General features: G+C 30.9%; 1 protein-coding gene across 11 annotated transcripts in view; it reads right to left on the bottom strand.

Moving 5' to 3' along the window:
• Positions 1-21247, bottom strand: part of Lrp1b (LDL receptor related protein 1B) — a 1848437-nt gene that overhangs the window by 249647 nt on the left and 1577543 nt on the right. For all 11 annotated transcript variants that reach the window (XR_015445151.1, XM_087195526.1, XM_087195530.1 and 8 more), the window contains 4 exons: positions 17094-17277; positions 14434-14519; positions 8547-8669; positions 6413-6594 (listed from right to left, as the gene is read on the bottom strand). Coding sequence is in view for 10 of the 11 variants with exons in the window: in XM_087195526.1 (XP_087051652.1) it covers positions 6413-6594; positions 8547-8669; positions 14434-14519; positions 17094-17277 (575 nt within the window). In the remaining variant the exon portion in view is untranslated. The remainder of the gene's footprint in view (positions 1-6412; positions 6595-8546; positions 8670-14433; positions 14520-17093; positions 17278-21247) is intronic.

Below are 21247 nucleotides of genomic sequence, written 5' to 3'. Positions count from 1 at the left end.
CACTTCTGTAGTTTTATCATATCATTTTCCTTGCTCAAATCTCTTCATTTATAAAAATATTTTCATGAAGACTTCTTTCACCTTGCCCACTCTGCTTTGTACAAATTATTCCTTGATTAGTGTTAAGTTCACATGTTCAAGGTAATTTAGAAGAACAAAAACATTTAAGAATTCTTTTTTAAAATAGAGGGTTTTTTAAAAAAATTACAGGATTCCTCACAACTTTTAATATGCTAAATGACATTGTGATTCTCTGAAAGGAACTATAATATCTCTTTAATCAAATAATTTTGGGCAATACCATTTATATTCTTAGAGTGATTCACAGGATTCCTCTACTTGAAAACACCCTTTGAAAAATGGCGCTTTTGTCATTTCTGGTGTACAGAATTTCTTTTCTTTACTACCTTTGTAGTTGAACAAGAAAATGTGATGTAGGGTCTCATGCTTAATTACAGAATCATACTCAACAATTCCATAATGGAATGTTCCTGATGCACCACAAAACCATGTTGAAGTGGACAGAGAACCTTATTTTGTTTTATTTTTTTTTTGGTACCGGGGATCAAACTCGGGTCCTTAAGTTTGCAAGGCAGGCAGCAGAACCACTGAGCTAAATCCCCAGCCCAGAGGACCTTATTTTGAAACAATGATTCCCTGAGATTATATTGTGTAGCAGATAACTCTAAGTACTGGGAACACTGAAGTAAACACATGTGCTTTTAAACATATGTAAGTGAATTCAGTAGAATTCAATAGAAAAAACATAAAAAATCAAAGCATATTAAGATAAAATTGTTTCAGTTTTTCAGGCCTTTGTTGATAAACGAAAGTCACAATAATGACACTTTTGGAAGAAATTTGTCTCTACTAAATTTGCAGACTAGCTTTCTCTCCAATAAGCAGTTGTAGATTTGAGACAAACTGAGGAACAGGTTGCTTAGATTCCAATCCTAGGTCCTCCTACTCCTAGCATTGGAAACCCGGAAACTTTAATTTGCCTCCTTGAGCCAATAATCTACTCAAATTTTGAAACCAGCCAATAATCTTTTCTTCTCATAGGGTCATTTTAAGATTAAATGAGAAAATGCATGGAATAAATTTGGAACACTTATAAGCACATAGAACTAACTTCTCCAGTAAATACTAGCTACTATGTATCTTTGTAACTACCCTAGATATAGAATGTGTATATTATCATACTTTGTAATAATATCCACCTAGCATATTACTTATTACCTTTAAATTACATTATTACAAAGTGTGTTTGGATTTTATGCATGTTAATAGATAATTTGTTTAATTATGCTAATAAATTAGAATAAATTTAAGAAAATACTATATTTCATTGAAAAATTATTCTTTAACTGAATAAAATATGAGCCTCATCACAAAGGATTTATGAAGTAGCTAATTTTCCATGGCTAAAGATCATTTCCTTTCTTAGTTAAATCCCATTTACTATAATTTTTTAAAATTTATAGTAAGTCTGCACTAAACAAAATGGTACTTTTACTTTTTGAAATACAACCCCTAATTAATTAGCTATGTCCAAAATTTGTTATAAAATTAAAAATGAAAATCTCAGTAAAATTTATTGAAAGAAGAGTTCTACATTGCACCCAGATACTCTGCAATGTTAACCCAAGATTACATATGAAAAAATCTCAGTGCAAATAGTACTTATTGTGAAAATTATAACAAAGGCTAAGCACATAAAGGAATATCTGCTTGTAACCATAACGACAGGCTTGTGTGATTCTCAATATGTCTTTTATATTTAAATATAATGCATTATATTTCTTTAACATTCATTAGGTAGAAATGTCAAGGATTTTTTTTCCTGAAATACTGAAATCTGATAGTTGTATGGATTTGAAAATTGGTGGGAAAAATATTTTTATGTGGTTATAAAATTTAAAGAAATACTTCTGTGCTTCTCCACAGAAATCAGAAACCTGTTTCATCTTGGTACAGTTTTCATTCTCTCACTACAAAAGTTCCCCGCTGACACCCCTCTTTGAAACATTCAGGTCATTTACATATCAATGCACTGGTTTGAGCCCTGGTGAAGATAGAGTATCCCTGTAGCTATAACACCCTGCTCCGTGTACCACCAGTTACACATTTATTATTTCCATCAACAGTGAATTCTATAGTCTCTATGTTAAGCACAAACAATGATTAAGGCAAAGTTGTTGTGCTAGGGAAAACATTTTCTAGATGGAGGGATAAAACATTTACATTAAAAATACTCATATAATGCTAAATGTTCAATGTGTGGTGGCCACTGGAATACATTCAGGAAATGTTTCTCCGAGGAGATAAATATTTTTGCTCATCTGTTTCACTTGGAAAAATAGAAAAAGGATATTCTAAGCTTAAGGACTAGCATAAACTAAAATATAGAAGCATAAAATCCATTTCCCAATGTATTTGCATTATCATCACCTACAATGGCAATAATTGCTAAGGATATCAAACGCATAAAGTGCTTTATTTTCATTAACATATGTTTCACATAAAATAGCTTTTATTATTTTCTACAGATTTTTTTAAAAATTAAGAATGTAAAAAATTTCTGCCAAGTAAAGCATGAGGTGAATGATGGAGCTCAGTGATAATGTTTGCTTGCATGTGTGAAAAGGTCCTAGGTTTGATCTCCAGCACTGAAAAAAAAAAAAAAGTTATAATTTAAATGATTTAGGCAATTGTCTTTATTTCCAAAAACTCAAGTCATCTATGCTAATTTTAATAGTTTTTAAACGTTAGTTGTTAAAATGGAACAAAGTACAAGATTTTTGGCTCTATTTTCTGTATACTTTTTCAGGTAGCTCTTAAAAAACATGTTCATATGGGCCATGGATTTAGCTCAGCGGCACTGAGACTGCCTTGCAAGCACGCGAGGTCCTGAGTTTGATCCCTGGTACCAAAACCAAAAACCAAAAAACAAAAAACATGCTCATGATATAAGATCATCTTGTTACTGCAACATGGACATGATTTAATAGGAAAAACACAGGACTAAAGCCTGAAAACTGAGTTAAATCCTCAGTTTAAAATCTCTTACTAAGTAATGATTCTGAGAAAGCCACTTAGCCAGTTTGACATTAAATGTTGAGGAAAGGAACAAAAATAATCATGTCTTCATCAGAGATTTTGTGTACAGTATATGCATCTAAAGTAGTAAAACTGTAAGTTTTCTATTTTATATAATGCTATAGAAGTGGTAGTTACCTAGTTATCTTTTTTTCCTTGTTTTTATATGGAAACTCTCAATCCCAACAGATCTAGAAACTGATCATTTTTTTATCGTATATGGCTCTTTTCCTATATTACCTCTGGTCAAAGCCTCAAGAAGGGTATTGTTCTGATTGTGCTGTATTGTGTTTGGATTTACTCTTGGCTCTCTTACTGCACAGAGTGAACTAGTTCCACAGTCCCATATGGTTGAGGTGTTTCAGTGTGCATGAGTTCCTTGCAATCCATTGGATGTGTCATGCTCTTCTATGTGTTTGTGTATTCCCAGAAGGCCTATTCTTTCAACAAGAAATATCTGCTCTTAAGTGCATCATAGTATCAGGCTATTTCTTTTCTGTCATTATTGTCAGGAAGCTATCTCTGAGTCATTTGAAATACCATGTTTTTTACTTTCTCTACCTTAGGAGTAATTCCATTTTACTGTAATTATTTTTACCTACTTATTTACTGATAATAAAATTAGACTGTTCCTTATTTTTATATTTGCTCCTACCTAGAACAATATCAGATATATACTACATTCTAAAAAAATGGATATATGAATAATTATATTAATTTTTTCTTTTAGTTAGGCCTATGATTTACTTTTTTGTGACAATTAAGTGCTAAATATTTCTATACAAAATATAGTTTGTATGATCTTTTATTATGATAACCTGAAGTGAAGTATTAATTTTCAAAAAAGTTAAACTTATGTTTAGTACAGTTGTAGTATTAATCATATTTTCCATTCTATTTTAAAATGCTTATATATATCCTTTGTAAAGGACAATTTTACCAATATTGAATGTAAATTGTTTCAATCACCTGAAGAGTATTATAAATTAGAACATTAATTCAAAAATTAGAGCATATAACAGGATGATTAGGATGAAACTGTGACAATAAGAATTTCAACTGAATTTTAATGTAACAAACAGAAAGATGATCTGCCTATTTGTATTTTTTCCACTGTTAGTATCATATCTAAATAGATATTGTGATAATTGACATAGTATTAATAAAATATAGAAAAGGCCATCAAGATACCTCCTAAAAGCTTGGTTGTTTCATTACATTAGACTGACAAATGTTCATTAAATAAATCCTTGCCTTACCACTTATCAAGTGTCAGGATAGAAATTACGGCAGTATTGGCACATCAAAATTACATTCAAATAAAACTGGTAATCTGACGTAGAAGGAAGAGTTCAATTGCATCTTTATTAAATAATCTTACAATTTAAGGTGTCATTTTTGAAGCAAGATTGGCACAATATTTCTTATACCTAAGGCACTTTCAACCTGAAGCTCCTCTTATTAAATGTGAAATCCAGATTGCTCATTGTTTTACTCTGGAAATAAGGAAAACAATAGGAATAAAAAGATGCTATTAAATTGTAGCTGCTGAAGTAGATGACTTTGCTTCATGCAAAGATCCAATGGTATTTGTTTATTTGGTTATTATATGTCATATACACATTATAATCCAAATATTATGAAAAAATGAAATCAAGGGAGTCTTTTATAACGTCTACAATAATTTAGTAATTTGCTTTTTTAATTGACTGATTTAATGTATGGGTTTATGCTGATAATAACTTAACACTGCTTTCAGTTTATGGTGTAATAACTGTTAACCTGGGAGAAATAAAACCTAAAGCTAGATTCTGATGCATTTATTAGGCTAGAATAGCTTTTGCTTCATAAATAGGAAATTCTATATGATTACTTTTATTAAACAGGTAATATTTCTTTCATTAGAAAGTGGAGCATTTTAACTGTTATAAAATGAGAAGCCAAGTAAATTTTATTGATTTTTGAAAACAAATACACAGTTTTGGACACTCAAGAATAAATAGTTTCTGAGAAAATAGCAAAATAATTAGAATATTTACATCCTTATGAATGAAAAATAGATGATAATCATTATTTCCTGAAACATCCATGTAAACAGACTTGAATGGCTCTCTAGTAGATAAAACAAAGTGATACTCTTTTGAACTTCCTGTTGCTATGGTAAAGAAAATATTTTAAAAGGTAACAAAATGTTTACATAATTATAGTGTGAAAAGCTAAAAGGTGCCCATTACCTTGGAAACAGAAATACATTCAAGGTACAAGTCTTCTATTTAGTTTTGCTTTTGCCCAAATTAATGTTTAAAATTAAGCTATAGAATGTATTATAGCATAATCATTTTAGCAATTATGAGGATCAAAAAAACAGATTTAATAATTAGCAACAAGTAAAATTTAATCATTACATGTTGCCTGGTAAACATAGTTATTTGGAAAAACATATTTTGTAAAATTAATTTTGAGAGCAGAAAAATAAGAGTACTACAGTTATCCTAATACTTGTTACTGGGAGCATGTCCTATTTTAAAACATCAAACTTTCTCTAAATTTGTTATTTTAATGAACATATTTGGTAGGTTAAACATCTACAAAGATCATTTTTGAGCATGTAATAAACTATAGTACAAAATTGGAAAGGTATACATTCACTACCCACAAACACAACATAATTGAAAGTGAACAACTGTCATAATCCATGGAATTTTAGCCAAAAAAATACCTTTTGGCATCTTAATATGTGCTTATCCTTTATATGAAACCTCCGGCCTGCTACCCTAGATCTGTAATGGTTTCTCCCCATCCTTATGCTGAAATGCAAGTGGAACACCACTCCCACATGAGCCTTTGCCATTATTCCCACTTTGCCATTTCTCTTGAATACATTTGATGATACACCTTGTCATTTATCAACAGATACTACTTATGTCTCTTGTTATAACATGGTGCAGGTGTTATACTGTTCATATTTGTGACCAGCATAAATACTGCAAAATATGGTTAAAGAATTTATTCTTGCCTTCCTCTAAGAGTTAAAAACATTAATATCAGGAAAATTTGCATGTTTTATTCATTTCCTTTATAAATGTACTGATTACTTGGAAAGTTACTTAAAACTTCAAAAAAATTTGCAAAATATAAACCTTTTCTTCCTTTAATATTATAGTCAGTATACTGTTTCTTATTTCTTATTAAAAATTGGTACACATTCACATTTCACACTAAATTTTCATGTTAATTGCCTACAGAACTAGATTTACCCCAAATAATATAATCCACAACCTTAATATTAAGAGTTTTAACATATGTTACAAACCCAGCTCGAGGATCTAAAGACAGGTCCCTGGGAAACTTCAGCCTTTTGCTAACTAGTATAGTAGGGTACAAGCCGTTGACTTTGGATACTTCAATTATCCTTTTTTCCATGTCAGACCAATAGAGATTTTTTCCAATCCAATCAACAGCAAGTGCATTGGGGACAGCTGTGTTGTGCACTACCTAACAAAATAAGAATTTAAGAAGTTAACAGGGTAAATGCCTAGAATAGAAACTCAGAAATTGCTTCTTGATTTTTACCAAGATACAGAAATCTACTTAAATATTAGAAATGGAATTTGGATAAGAAGATTACAATGGATCACAATGCAATTATTTATGCTTGAGAAAAACTACTTAATATATAAGCAGATCTCTAGAAGTTACATACAGGCTTTAGAAGAGAAAACCAGTACAATCAAAATAAAAAGCTATTGGAAAGACCCAGAGTTGGTGATTACAATTTTATTAGTTTATCCACTCAACCTCTTACAATATGGGACAAAATACAATCACACGGGATTATTGCCATTGTTTATTTTTAACAGTTTAAGTTATTTAAATATCATACTTCACTCTCCCTACCACTGTAGCTCTATTTAAATGATTACAGAAAAAAAAAAGAAAACACAAATAGAAGTGGACACAAAGTATTTTGAGTCTGTCAAAGAGAAATAAAAAGTCTATTCATGCAACTGCTGTTATCAATTCTAACCCACACCAGTATAGCAAAGATATAGCCTTTTTATGTAAAACTAACATACGTATGAAATCATTAATTATTATTGATCTTAAAGGCAGATATTTCTGAATTCCCATGGATTTTAGAATTGTGTGAAATAAATAATTGAATACTGGAAGTGCACAGAAGTTAATATTTTTATAGAGATAAGAATATAGTAATTAAATGTATAGTTATCAATATCAATATTTGTAACAATTAATGATATTAATATACTGTGTTGATTTTAAGACATATTTGCTTCTTTATTCTTTCAATCTCCAAATCTAGAAAACTGACACACTTGACCATTTAACTATTAGAAAATTAGTGATCTTATGAAAAGAATCATCTCATAAATTTATATAATTTAGAGTAACAGCAGAATGAAAATGGCAAGACAAAATGCTTAAAATCTAAAAGAACGCACAAGAAATATAAAGGTAATGAAAAAATTTAAATGTCTTATAAAATATTCAAATTTGAATTACATAACTTTCACAGGTTTTATATTTATAAATTTACATTTAATTTATATTTACTATTTATATTTAATTTATATTTATTATTTATATTTACAAATTGTTAAAATTAAATTATAAAAGAAAAAATTCTGCTTACTTGTACTATCTAGCCACTGTGTCTCTTATCATTATCAAGTATTAATATTTCATTGTATAAACCATCACTAAATACAGTTATCCTGAATCAACTGAACCCAACATGCTGCATATATATGTTTTAATATTTTATTGATATTTTAAATATAATTTGCTTTCATCAGAACTTTATGTGTGGTATTATAAATGGCTACAAAATGTTAAAATAAGTGAGTAGTTTCATCAATATGAATACAAAACTTCTTTATATACATCTTACTGCATATACATAATGCTAATAATTTAATTTTAAGTTCAGGATGATATAAAAATAGTACCAAGTAGCTCATATCAAGAATATTATATCTTTTAATTCTAAACGTGTCTTATCAAAACACTCTTGACTTTAAACAAGTGCATTAAATTATTTTCATTTATAGAAGGTTTTTTAACAGTCCTATAATTTCAATATACATTCTGTTATTTAATTTTTTTCAATTAAAAATTCTCACTCTCATTTTCCTTTTTATTTGAATCAGCGCTACTGAATCTCAGACATCACTCATTTACAACCATCAAATTTTCTAGTTCCAAATTTCATTTATTTAATTTGATTTTTATTGTATTGCTAATATTATTATAATAAAACAGGATAAAACTTCATATTTAAAGTATTTATTAACTTTAACAGTAAAAATGTGAAATTAAAACCAAGATAATATAATCTACAACAGTTGCCATCAAATAACAGCTCATATTCTATTTAATCATACCTATAAAATATTCAATAATCTCATCATTGCAATATTTTTTACCTTAATATCACTTCCATTTAAACACATTCTATTTATGCGACTTCCATTGGGTCTGCTAGAATCAATCCAATAGATGAATTCTTCTCTGTAATCAAAGTCTATAGCAATAACATTATTTAAACCCTAAAAATGAAAAAAGAATATATTTCAATAACATTTAATAGAAATTACTTTAAAATGTTTTATGAGCTAATGGGAATCATTTTCTCCCTTTAAATCTCAACAGTTATGCTTATTAAGGTAAATTACATTTGTGACCAATGCTTTTTAAAACGCATCATATGATTACATGGTCTCCATATTATGCACTTTAAAAGGTGCATAACTTATCTGAAAATATTGTCCAAATAGGATACAGATTTTTTTGAATGTGTATGGTGATTTAGAATCCAGTAAGGTGGAAAAATTTGTTTTAAGGAAAAAATGTTGAAAGTTCCTACTTTCTGTTAATATTACATAAGGAATAGATAACATTATACTCTGTTCTGTGCAGAAAACAGAAATAAACGTTAACCTACCCTTCTGGTGAATTACATAAGAAGGTTCAGAAATTTCACTTTAACTAAAAGCTCTTGTCCCAACATCATAAACAACTTCCCTTTTTTAATGCTTCAAGTGCCCCCAAAAGCCATACATTGTCATATTAGAATCTGAAAGTTATAACCTTAGGTAAGTATTTGACCAAAGAGGAGTTGGGTATTTAATATCTTTTATTTCACATGATGAAAATGTGAGGAAATCACTCCATTCTGACTCATGGTTATGCATTTTTTAGAAGGTAACAAAACAAAAAAATAAATTCAGCCTTTGTGTTTCTGATGCTACAACTTCGTGGTTTGGTCATTTTGCTATTTGGTTTGATTTATGGATTCTGTAGCAGGCTCTGGGAAACTTGGCCACTGAGTTGTTCAAATGACTTATAAGTAGTTAGTTTAGTTCTAACCTATTTTTAATGCTCATATATTTACTACCTTAATGGACTAACAAAACTTGGCTCAAAATTTCAATTGTATACATTCATCTTAAGGTTGGGATACCTTACTGGTACATAAATTGTTATAGAAAAGGAAATAACAATGTAGACACTTGCCAAAGCCCCAAGAAATCTTTGCCAGGTCTTTTATCAACATAAACATGTTCATGTTAGTATTTGCCCTAAAGATGTTAAATCTCAAATGGTAAACTACTTATTGTTTTATGGATAAGAATTAGCACCTAAGAGGAGACAGGGTTTTTGTTCACTTTGTTTTATTTATGGGAAAAGGGACAGAAAGAATAGAAATTCACAGGTGTACCATAAATTTATATGGTCTTTTAGAAGATTCAGGCCAAGGCTAAATGATTACTGATCAGACTTTATTTCTTTTCAGTGATCTACAAGACCAAAGGTGCCTATTTACAGAAGTAAGTCAGAGACTGTCCAGGCAAATAGTACTTTTTTTTTTTTTTTCTCTTGCACCAACGCTAACTCTAGTAATAATGGTGTTAGTATCTCAAGTTCAAATCTTAGGCATTTATTTGGCTCGATATGAGCAATATCTTTGTCTTCAGCTCCATATTATAAAGATAATCTGAAATATCTTACAAAATTGCATGCCATTCATCAGAAAGAAAGTGATCCTAGCAGTAAACAAGGCTGCAAATTTCTCACTCAGCTCAGATGAAAAGATGAAAGAATATTGCTTACTGACAATATTACCTGTGAAGAACAATGGTTATAAAGGCTACAAAAACAACTAATTTTTAGTCACAGATTCAAAGATTCATTAGGTCTTGCTTCCCATGCTAAAAACTGGAGAATCCTCCAACTAAATGCATTTAACTATACCTATGCAGTAAGTTGACTATGAAAAATCAATCGCAGTTCTAAAATAGAAATTGAATATTTTCCAGACAAATTCAGCAGAGAGCTTAAGAAATGTTCTTTAATCCTTTTTAGTCAAATGGCTTTCTCTCCAGAAGAATAATGGAAATGGGTTACTTAGTTCTATAATGGCTTGCCAATTCAGGTCACCAAATTACAGAGCTTTACAAGGAAAAAGTAGAGGAAAAACTTGTCTCTAATTTTAGCAAATATTTACCTACAATATTTACCCATGGAAAAATATCCTACTCCTTTCTTAACGATAATCAATTTAGATAATGACAATCCAATTCCAAATTTAGCAAGTCAGGTATAATAAATTAAACCTGTAAATACACAGGCATTGAGGCTCTGAATTCCGCATTATCAATCTAGCCAATCTGGTCATTTTTCTATATTTTTACCCTTAATCCCCACATAAAACAGAGGAATGCTGTCTTTGTAGAATCACATGCAAGTAGCATTACAACAGCCAGGGGTATGGTCAAAATAATATCTGAAAATCAGAGTCACCCTAATGGATTCAGAGTTGAAAATTGGTTTCATCAAAATCCAATTTGCTTCTTTCATTTGTATACCTGAAGATGTACACACTTTGGTTCAAAATGATTAATCTAGGAATTTTACTGAAAAATGAATTGGATAACCTATTAGAAAGTTACTTGATCAATTTTTATTCCTAAAATTCACATTACTAAAGTATGCTTTCTAATATGGTATGTGAACTGAAGCTATAACTGGCATAACACTATAGCTATGCTTTAGAATATATATGGTAAGAGAAAATTCTTTCAGATACTTTAATTCTATGAAATAAAACTTCGTGATATTTTAAAGCCTAAAACAAAGAGTAAAATTCAAGATATTAAAATAAAGAATTCTTCCCAAACAGCTATACATAAACTTTCCAAATAACTAGAGCAAAGATATTTTCATTTCAATTATTTGAGTTGAGAGTATATACGGAATATAATTATTTCTGTGTTCTACTTCATTCTGCACATGTAGACAATCTCTAAAGAAAAACGGAATTCTATTGCCCAGAACTTTTGAGAATTTTAAAAATATTGTTCTATGATAAAATGGTGGTTAAAAATATGTTCCCTCACAGGAATCATACACTCCAAGTGGCTCCCTGACAAAAATGGATGTAAGATTTTCTTCATAGGTTTTAGTTATTTGTTTGTTTGTTTAGAGGGTAGTGACACTGTTCCTTTCTGCAATATCATCAAAAGTCATTTTCCAAAGATTTTCAGAATCACCATGAAATTCCTCATCTTCCTCATTCCATTTCATTTGCATAAATTCTCCGCTAAGAAAAGTATCTGAATCTCACCCTCATATAGGTACTAATGACTGGCAATATTGTAAAGCTATATCACCAGGAGAAAAGAGCTGTATTAAAGTGTGCATTAAAGTGGTTCTATTATATGAAATAGACTTAAATGATGCATGGAGGAAAAAATCATTTTGCTGCATTAAGGACAATTCTTGACAATATATTAGCTACGAAAAACAACAAAAGGGATACCAATAGAAATGTTCTGAGTTGCATGGCTAAAAAAATAAAGCAAACAACTGCAATTGATGTTCTGTTACAGTTCTTTCATAAAGACAATAAATATTTTGACTATATTACTTAAATGGTGTTCAGCTGAGCTCAAAAATAGATATTCTAAAGCAGCAACTTCCTCCTTTTAAACCAAGATGGCACACTGTGAAAATTAAAATGTTAAAAATACCATCAAGTAGGAAATACAGCGATCTCTGTTTTAAGAGACAATATTAGGAAATTAAGGGCTGCCATATCTGACTTTGAAGTTATAAAGAGTGTTATAGGGGGATAAGAAGATATACACTAGAAAAAGATAATTTTCAATATTTTAAAAATACTGAGTAGACTCAAAGAAAAAAAGGAATGAAATTAAATAATGTAGGAAACAAGGCAGGCAACAAAAAATGTTTTCCACTTTGAGGCAGTTATGTACACTTAAACTTTCTCTGAAGGACAATTTCTGGAGTGTTATCTCCTAAAGACTGGTGAATTCTTATATTTTACATATATTCCTGGTTAAGTTCGTATACACTTAAAGATATTTTATATTTTACACATTTTCTCAGCCTTCATAATTGAAGAGAAAAGTAGTTTGAAACAGTGGATATTGGTGACACACTCAAAGAAAGAGTTTAAAACTCATAGATGTCCTGGAATGCAGCAAGTCCATATGTCGTAAGCACATGGAAAGTCCAAGCACTCCAGTGCGCTGGAGAACACAGGTTCCAAGTCAAAGGGCCGGCTGCTACACAGCTTGGGTTGTGACCACTCAAAAATGTGAGCCTACATTCTACATTTTCATACTTTTTTCATTAGGAACCAGAAAAATCTGAATTTTCATTTACATTTCTCATTTTCAAACTGTGATCTAGAGAAAATCTAGAAACTCTAACTTTGTCATAATTTGTCAATGTCACACTGCCTAATGGAGATGTGTACTTGAAATAGGCCAAAATTGTAAGGCAAAATGAAAGAAATTCTTGCAAATGCAGTAGAGAAATCTATCAGTTAGAAACAAAAATAAGTTTAGTTAAACACCACTGGCCCTCTATATCCATGGGTTGCACATTGATAGATTCAGTCAACCACAATCAAAACTACTGAGGGAAAAGCTGCATCTGTACTGAACACGTATAGACTTTTTTCTTGTCACTATTTCCTACTCAATTCAGAATAGCTACTATTTACAGAACATTTGGATTGTATTAAGCATGGTAAATAAACTGAAATGATTTAAACTATACAGAAGGATATGTGTGGGCTATGTGGAGATACTTTACTATTTTACATAAGGCATTTGAGCATCAATAAATTTTAGGATTTGTGAAAATCCTGGAACCAGTCCCCCTCTCAGATTGCTAGGGTGATCTTAAGTCTTATTTTGATTTCCCAAAAGTCACCATATGAATGCTACTATTCATTTATACTTAACACTATCATAAACACATCACAAAAATAATAAATGTCCTTAATTTTGATATCTTATGCAGTTTGGGGCAAAGATAAATTTGTAGTAAGCATATAGAAACTAAATATTTCCAGGAATATATATTTTTCTTGACAACTAAAAGAAGCAATTAATAACTATATGTGATTTCTCTGAGCCATGTAATAATTACTCTAGTTTTGATTACTTGAATTTGTGCTATTTCAATGCACACACAGAGAGAAAAAAAGGTTGAAATGAGCAAGCATGCTTCTATATCCTTTTATGAGCTGAAAATCATAACTTTTCATAACAAATAACATGTATAAAATTAACTCAGGTAAAAGGAGCCAAACACAAATCAAATCAGCCCAGGTTCTTTTGAAGTGGACTGTGTTGAGGGAATATAAGATGAGACTGAAAACATGTCAGCTCCTAGCCTTGTAATCATGATATAATGAATAGGTCCCCCACCCCCATACAAACACACACACACCCAAGGCAAGGAATTGAACCTAGGGTTCTGTGTCTGCTAGGCAAGTACTCTAACACTGACCTTTATCTCCAACCCTTCTGCTTTCTTCATAATTCTAAATTTCACAGAGAAGTTATCATCTATTCTAGTTCCAGGTTTTATGATCAGGAACGTGAAGTTCTGGAAAATATTACTTTTGCATCCCAAGGGGATAAAAAAACCCAACTTGAGTAATCTATAAAATGGTTTGAAAGAGAATTTTATGTTTCTCTAATCTAGTTTGAGCTAGTTTTCTCTGGCATTAATTATATTTTGCCATTTTTACCTGCTTTGACATGGTATATCAAATTAGTAGCATTATCAGTTCATTCTTAAAAGAATGGTTATGGTAATCTAATACAGGCATATATGTGTATATATTATATATATATATATATATATATATATATATATATCCAAAATATTTGTTTCATGAATTCTAATTGTTATTTACTCTGTTTCTCCAGCTGTAATGTATATGTGGAGGGACCATAATGAATGCTATAGAATTCTCTGAGAATATCATACCTGCTTCAAAAGTGTGTAGTTGGAGCCATCAGTGCTAATTTTTCTTATCTCATGATGATCAGCAAGAATGAGAAAAGGTTCTTCATCTAAAACCAAAGCAAAAACAGCTTTATTGTTTTCTAATCTGCTTAGTTTTAGTTTAGTATAGTAGCAATATAAATGTATATAAAATATAAAAGTATAGTTTAGTATAGTAGCAATATAAATGTCAATGAAGTGCTGCTGTGATAGATTAGTGGTTAAAAAATATCATACTTAGTCTGTAGTACAGTGAAAAGTGAGCACATACCTTCAAGTGCAGAAAACCTAGGTAATCCTAAGTGCATCCCCTTTATTTTACCTTTGATTTTCTTATACATTCAAATAATTTATTTGGAAGTGGAAAATATCTGGTGTTATATTCTGAGATTTTGGAAAATAATATATAGCTCAAAAAAGAGCATTTACTTAAAAAGCTGCAGTGTAGCTAAACATTCATAAAATCAGAAAACTTCCTGATAACCAACCATTCATCCCTCACAATGATTTATGAGGAAACCTAGGATATCATCGTACACATTTATTCTGTCTGTGCCTCAAGGATTCTCTTAAGCAATTTTTAAGTCTAGGCTCTAATCTTTGTTAATTACTTTCACCTTTCCTCATGAGGATTACATTTAATCCTTACTTAGTGTTTAGTTTCTTCTTATGAGCTTATCCAATGTATTTTATTATCTTCTTTGTTTTAGAATATATAGAAATATGATAAAGGTCTTATTATGCTGCATATATAGGAAAATCTTCAGAGCCTTTAGTTTGGTGTCTTCAGATTTTTCTTGGTAATAAAATGAATTATAAAAGGAAAAAACTCAAAAAAGGTCTGCAATATATATTTATTGGATTATATATTTGAATAATGTCAAACCAACCACATTCTCAATTGTCATAATACTAGATTAATTCAGTAAAATATTTGTCATTAAAATCTTTCTGAAAAATATTCATATACTTATTTGTCAAGTAAGAAAATTTAAGGTTCATAGAAAAAATTAGGGAAAAACACTTTATTTTGTGTAATTGAACATGGTTCATTCATTTTTATAATTATTGCCCTGGTTAATTTATGTTTGAAATTATTTCATTTCTTCCTTTGTCTTTCAGTTTCACAATTAATATAATAATAAGCTGTGATATCATGTTTCACTATATGCTATAGCACTCATGTTGACTATTCCCTTCCAATATTCATGACACTACCTTCATTCATTCCAATCATCAGGCTGAAGCCAAATTCACTCCTCATCCTTGTCAACATAGAGCTGGGTCTCAAATTTCAAGTCCTTTTTCATTCTTGTCAATATACTTCCAGATTTACAAATATAAAATTAACTGGCTGATCTTTTATCATAATACTGAGACAATTATATTCTTTAAATCTTAAATATATTTGGTATAAAAAATTCTGCCCTATCTTTCACACAAGATTTATACTTCAAGAACATCCAAAATTATTACTAGTTTCTATTGTGATTGCTAATGTGAAGCAACTATGGGATTGATTCATAATATAAGAAGAGCTATATTATCATTAGCATTCACCTCCTCTACACAATCCTTTATGAATAGTTTATAGTAATGCAAACATTAACTTTTTTAGATTTCATCTCTTTGTCTAGCCCATGTTACTAAATATCTGACATAGCAAATACTGAACTAGCCAAGTAGGTAGTAGAAAAAAAAAAAAAAACAGGTTCTCAACAATTCTCAATTTGATTCAGAAAAGAATATTCCAAGAATAAGTGACAGTGGATGAAAAACTGAATGAGTTAATTTTTTCTAGATATTGTGAAGTTTTAACAAAACAATTAATTAAAATATTTTGTTTTCAGTATCCAGTGAAAGTAGATGATAGAATAATCTAATGTGAATGACATGTTTTTCTGAGAAAGTAACAGTGGTACTTGATTCATTATATACTATTTAAGCAAAAAAAAAGGATACTGAGCCCATTACACACCATTTTTAAACTCTTTTAATAGACATTCTTATATATTGTCTTGTTTTATTCTAATTTGTGTGATTTTTCCTCTAATGCTTTACAATATTTTTAATGGTATGGGCAATGGTTTATTAGATTTCTAATTTACAGTGTCAAACATAATAACAAAATAAACATAATAAACAGACCTTTAAGAATATCATTGGAAGAATTGAAATAGTCTTATATTCTTAATTTACTATGAGAATTGTTGTTTTTTCTTATCATTAGTATCATTAACCTGTCATTTCCTTGGCATGCATATTAGAATATGTGGTAAAGAGAAAAAAGAAAAATATTATAATAAAATCAGAATGGGCCCTTTAAGTCTTGGCAGAACTTACAATATTATATGTTTCAGTAGTAAGGACTGTGAAATATAGTTCTTTTTGCATGTGTGCACTCTCAAAATGGAGGAAACACAAAATAATTCACAAGATCATAATGCAGTATTACTACAAACAGAAGAGGGTATGTACGGAATGCAAAATCACAATGACATATTTCTATATTTAGGGAAGTAGAGAAGAATTTTGATTTCTCAGAAACAGCAGGAAGAAGTGAGTTCAATACGAATGCTTATAAAATTTAAGATCCATCTGTGTAACTGAGGTTGGATCAGTGGGCAAGTTTAATTTGATACCTGAAAGTGATTTGCAGCCATTTGGGTTATCAGGTTGTATTTTATACCCGTCTGTACAGAGGCACTTGTAGGTCCCATATGTATTGATGCATTGCTGGCTACAGGGAAACCCTGAAGAGCACTCATCAATGTCTACACATGTTTTACCATCATCCTTCAGTTGGAATCCAGGCCAACATTTGCACTGGGAAAATAAAAATGAGCATAATCAGTTTATATCATTGTCAATGTCTCTTTTTTTCTTAAATTCTTTTATTGGTCAGTGTCATTTAATCTTTATCATGACTCAAAGGAGAAGTACTTAAGAATGCATAAAAGCAAGTCTTTCTGTCTCCTAGGAATTAACATTTAATAAGAATTACATACATGTATATGTAAAGGAAATAAATGGAACACACATGTGTAAATACCAAATAGTTTCTCTAGTGTGAGAAACTGAAAGTGTAAATAAGAACTAAAAGGTATAATAGATAATGCGAAATAGGAAGAAAAGGGGCAAAGAGGAAGGGTAAGTGGGAGGGGTAGGGGAAAGGAAAGAAGGGAATGGAATTAATATGAGAAAATGAAAAACTGGAAACAAAGTATTTGTAAATAGGGAGGGATGGAGGGGTTGAAGGGAGGGTAGGGGAAGGGGGAAAAATAAGAACTAAGATTATGTAAAGGTGCAAATTTCCAATGATGCATGTCAACTGTATACCTAAAATGTACCAATAAAATAAAATTTTTAAAAAAAGACTTCCAAACATTTTCATTTGACCTTCTGAGACTGGCAAGATTAAAAAAGTTAACTGACATCACAAAGTCATGTGGCTAGGAAATGGCGAGCCAAAAAAAAAAAAAAAGAAAAAATATAACTTTCAACTTTTTTTGTTCTTTTTCTATTAAGTTATACTATGGTTTTGGAAAACCTAAAATCTAAGAATTCATTCTTATATGGAGCCTTGAAGATTTCTAACAAGTCACATGTTATCTCATTTGCGACATATAGAAATCTATAATGGGCGGGGGGTTAGGCTCAGTGGTTTCGCCGCCTTCTGCGCAAGCGCAAGGACCCCAGTTCAATCCCCGGTACCAAAAAAAAAAGAAAAAGAAATCTATAATGAAAGTATTCTTACCTTTAGTTAACTGATAAAAACAGAAGCATGAAGGTAAAGTTGCCTACATAAAGTCAATATGGAAGCTAGTACATACCAAATTATTTTATCATAGTAAGTCTCAATTACTATTGATTCAATGATTCTGATTCCATACTGAGACATGCTGATATTGTCTGAAGAAAAAGTAATATTAACTTTCTTCTCACAGTAACTAAATCAAACTGTACCCTCAAACCTTTCCTTCGATTTTACTGTCACATTTGTATGTCCCTCTCAAAATGATTTGTGATACTAAATGGCATATAAACTATTTGAGTATAAAAATCATAGTCTATATGTTTTGAATTCTTGAAAATGATGAGGCACTGTAATTGGTCAATTTTTAAAGCTCTATTCTTAGGCCCTCCCAAGTAGAATACAAAAAATGTTATTACAAAAAACATATCTTTTCTTGGCCAATGATTTTTTTATCATTAACTTTTATCAACACTCTTTAAGGGGCTTTGAATAAATAAATTCATAACTATTGAGATGGTTTCCAAGAAGGAACTTTAAGCCAATAAAAGTAACTATTATTCAAGAAGTGTTAATCACAAACATTTCAGGATCTGGGTCATTTATTTATGAGTGAAAGAGAGAGAAGAAAGTTGTATATACTTGGAAAAATATTAAAGTGATACTTGTTCACATTAAAAATTATCAGTGACCACTTAAATGAATATAGAATTTCTCAATACAATAAAAAGGCTCATTACTGGAAAGGAAAGCAAAGAAGTAATAGCAACTTCATCTGAAAGTGGTCAAAAGATATATGTTTTAACTACTTTTACAAAGATTTAAATCCTTTAAGTTCTCAGTACACCCACTTCTAATAATTTACATCAATATTTATGTAATAATACTCAGAAAATATAATGGACCATATAAATCTCTAGAACACACCATCAAGCCTGTAGATAATTGCAAAAGACACAGCTTGAATTTGAAAATGCTCATCATCATGTCTAAAATTGTGACATTATTTCTTTCTGTAACACTTTGGATCCTCAGTGTTCCACAAAGGCTATATTCAGAGGTTTAGTCCCCAGCTGATGGTGTTGTTAGGTAGAGATGGAAACTTCAGAAAGTGAGGCTAAATTGGAGAAAGCAGGCTACTGAAGGAATGTCTTTTAAGGACAACTTTTGTCCCCATCCTTAACTCTATTTTTCTTTCTTTTTGTGGCCCTCATGAGATGAGAAGCTTTCCTCCATATTGCCCATCTGCCATAATTTTCCTGCTTTCCCACAGGTCTAAAGCAATGAAGCTGGTTTCTTTTAGCCAGATTAACAGTGAGAATCATGAGCGAACATCAAAGGGAAAGATTGTAAAACTTGAAGTTTGGCCAGAAAAGAAGTAACTTTAAAGTTGTGGTCAGGAAGAATGTGGTTGCTGCAGAGACTAGTGCAATTAAACAGAAATCAATGACTGAGAGAGGAACTGGAGAAACAACTTGTCTAAACAATAGCCTTCAAAAAATGAAAGACCTAGGAATCAAACTAAAGAAAGAAAAGAAAGACCTCTACTCTGAAAACTACAGCACTCTAAAAAGAAGTGATTGAAGAGGACCTCAGAAAGTGGAAAGATATCCTTTGTTCTTGAGTCAGAAGAACCAATATAGTGAAAAATATTTCCAAAACTGCTATGTAGATACAATGCAATCCCAATGGAAATTCCATCAATATATTTCACAGAACTAGAGAAAACAATCCAAAAATTCACTTGGAACCAGAAAAGACCTCGAATAGCAAAAGCAATTGTAGGCAAAAAAAAGACAGGCCAGGGACTATCATAATCCCCAACTTGAAACTATACTACAATACTAGTATGACAAAAAAAAAAAATGTCATGGTACTGGCAAAGAAACAGATCAGAGGATCAGCAGAAAAGATAAGAAGATGCAGAATCAACTCCGGACACACTCAGCCACCTCATCTTTGACAAAGGAGCCTAATACTTTCACTGGAGGAAAGATAGCCTCTTTAATACACAGTGCTGGAAAAACTGGGTTTCAAGTTGCTGAAGATTAAAACTGGACCTGTATCACTCACCATGCACTTAAATAAAATCAAAATGGACTAAAGATCTAAATATTAAAACAGAAACACTAAACGGGCTGGAAGAGAGGTTAGGTAGAACTCTTGAAGATATTGGCATAGGAAAAGACTTTATGAACAAAGCTTCACTTGCACGTGAACTAGCACAAAGAATCAACAACTAGGATCTCATCTTATTAAAAAGCTTCTGCACAGCAAGAGAAACCACCAACAGAATGAAGAGACAACCACAATGTGGGAAAAAAAATTTTACCACCTGTTCCTCAGACAAAGGCCTACTATCTAAAATGTATAAAGAACTTAAAAAAATGAGACCTCCCAAATTTAAATGCCCAATATAAAAATTGGCATTTGAAATGAACAGAGATTTCTATGATAAAAAAGTAGAAACAGCAAATAAATATATGAAAAAAATGTTCATCACTGGTCATTCAAGAGATGCAAATGAAAACAATGCTGAGATTCCACCTCACTCCAGAAAGAATGGCTGCTATCATGAAATCAACCAATAACAAATGCTAGAGGGGCTGTGGGGAAAAAGGAACCCTTCTCCACTATTGGTGCAAGTGTAGACTGGTGCAACCACTGTGGAAGTCAGTGTGGAGATTCCTCAAATAACTAGGATTAGAAGTTTCATTTGACCCACTACTCCCCTGGTGAATATCTTCCTAAAAGAATTAAAATCATCATACAACAGAGATATATGCACACCCATGTTATAGTGTGCTACCTATTACAGTGTTATCTATTACAGTGTGTAATAGATAAATCTTGGAAACAGCCCAAATGCCCATCATCTGCTGACTGGATAAAGAAGATATTTTTTAAAAATTAAAATGGAGTACTACTCAGCCATAAAGAATGATAAACTAGAGACGTTTATAGCTAAATGGATGCACATTGAGGCCACACTCTTAAGTGAAATAAATAGGACACACTTATGAGTATTAAATTTTTTTCTCT

This window comes from Heterocephalus glaber, unplaced genomic scaffold, assembly GCF_053883595.1.
Source record: "Heterocephalus glaber isolate CG9 unplaced genomic scaffold, H.glaber_assembly_v1.0 deba00000347, whole genome shotgun sequence".
In the NCBI taxonomy this organism is placed as follows: Eukaryota; Metazoa; Chordata; class Mammalia; order Rodentia; family Bathyergidae; genus Heterocephalus; species Heterocephalus glaber.
Note: the sequence above shows the minus strand (reverse complement) of the source record. Positions and strands in the feature narration are given on the sequence as shown.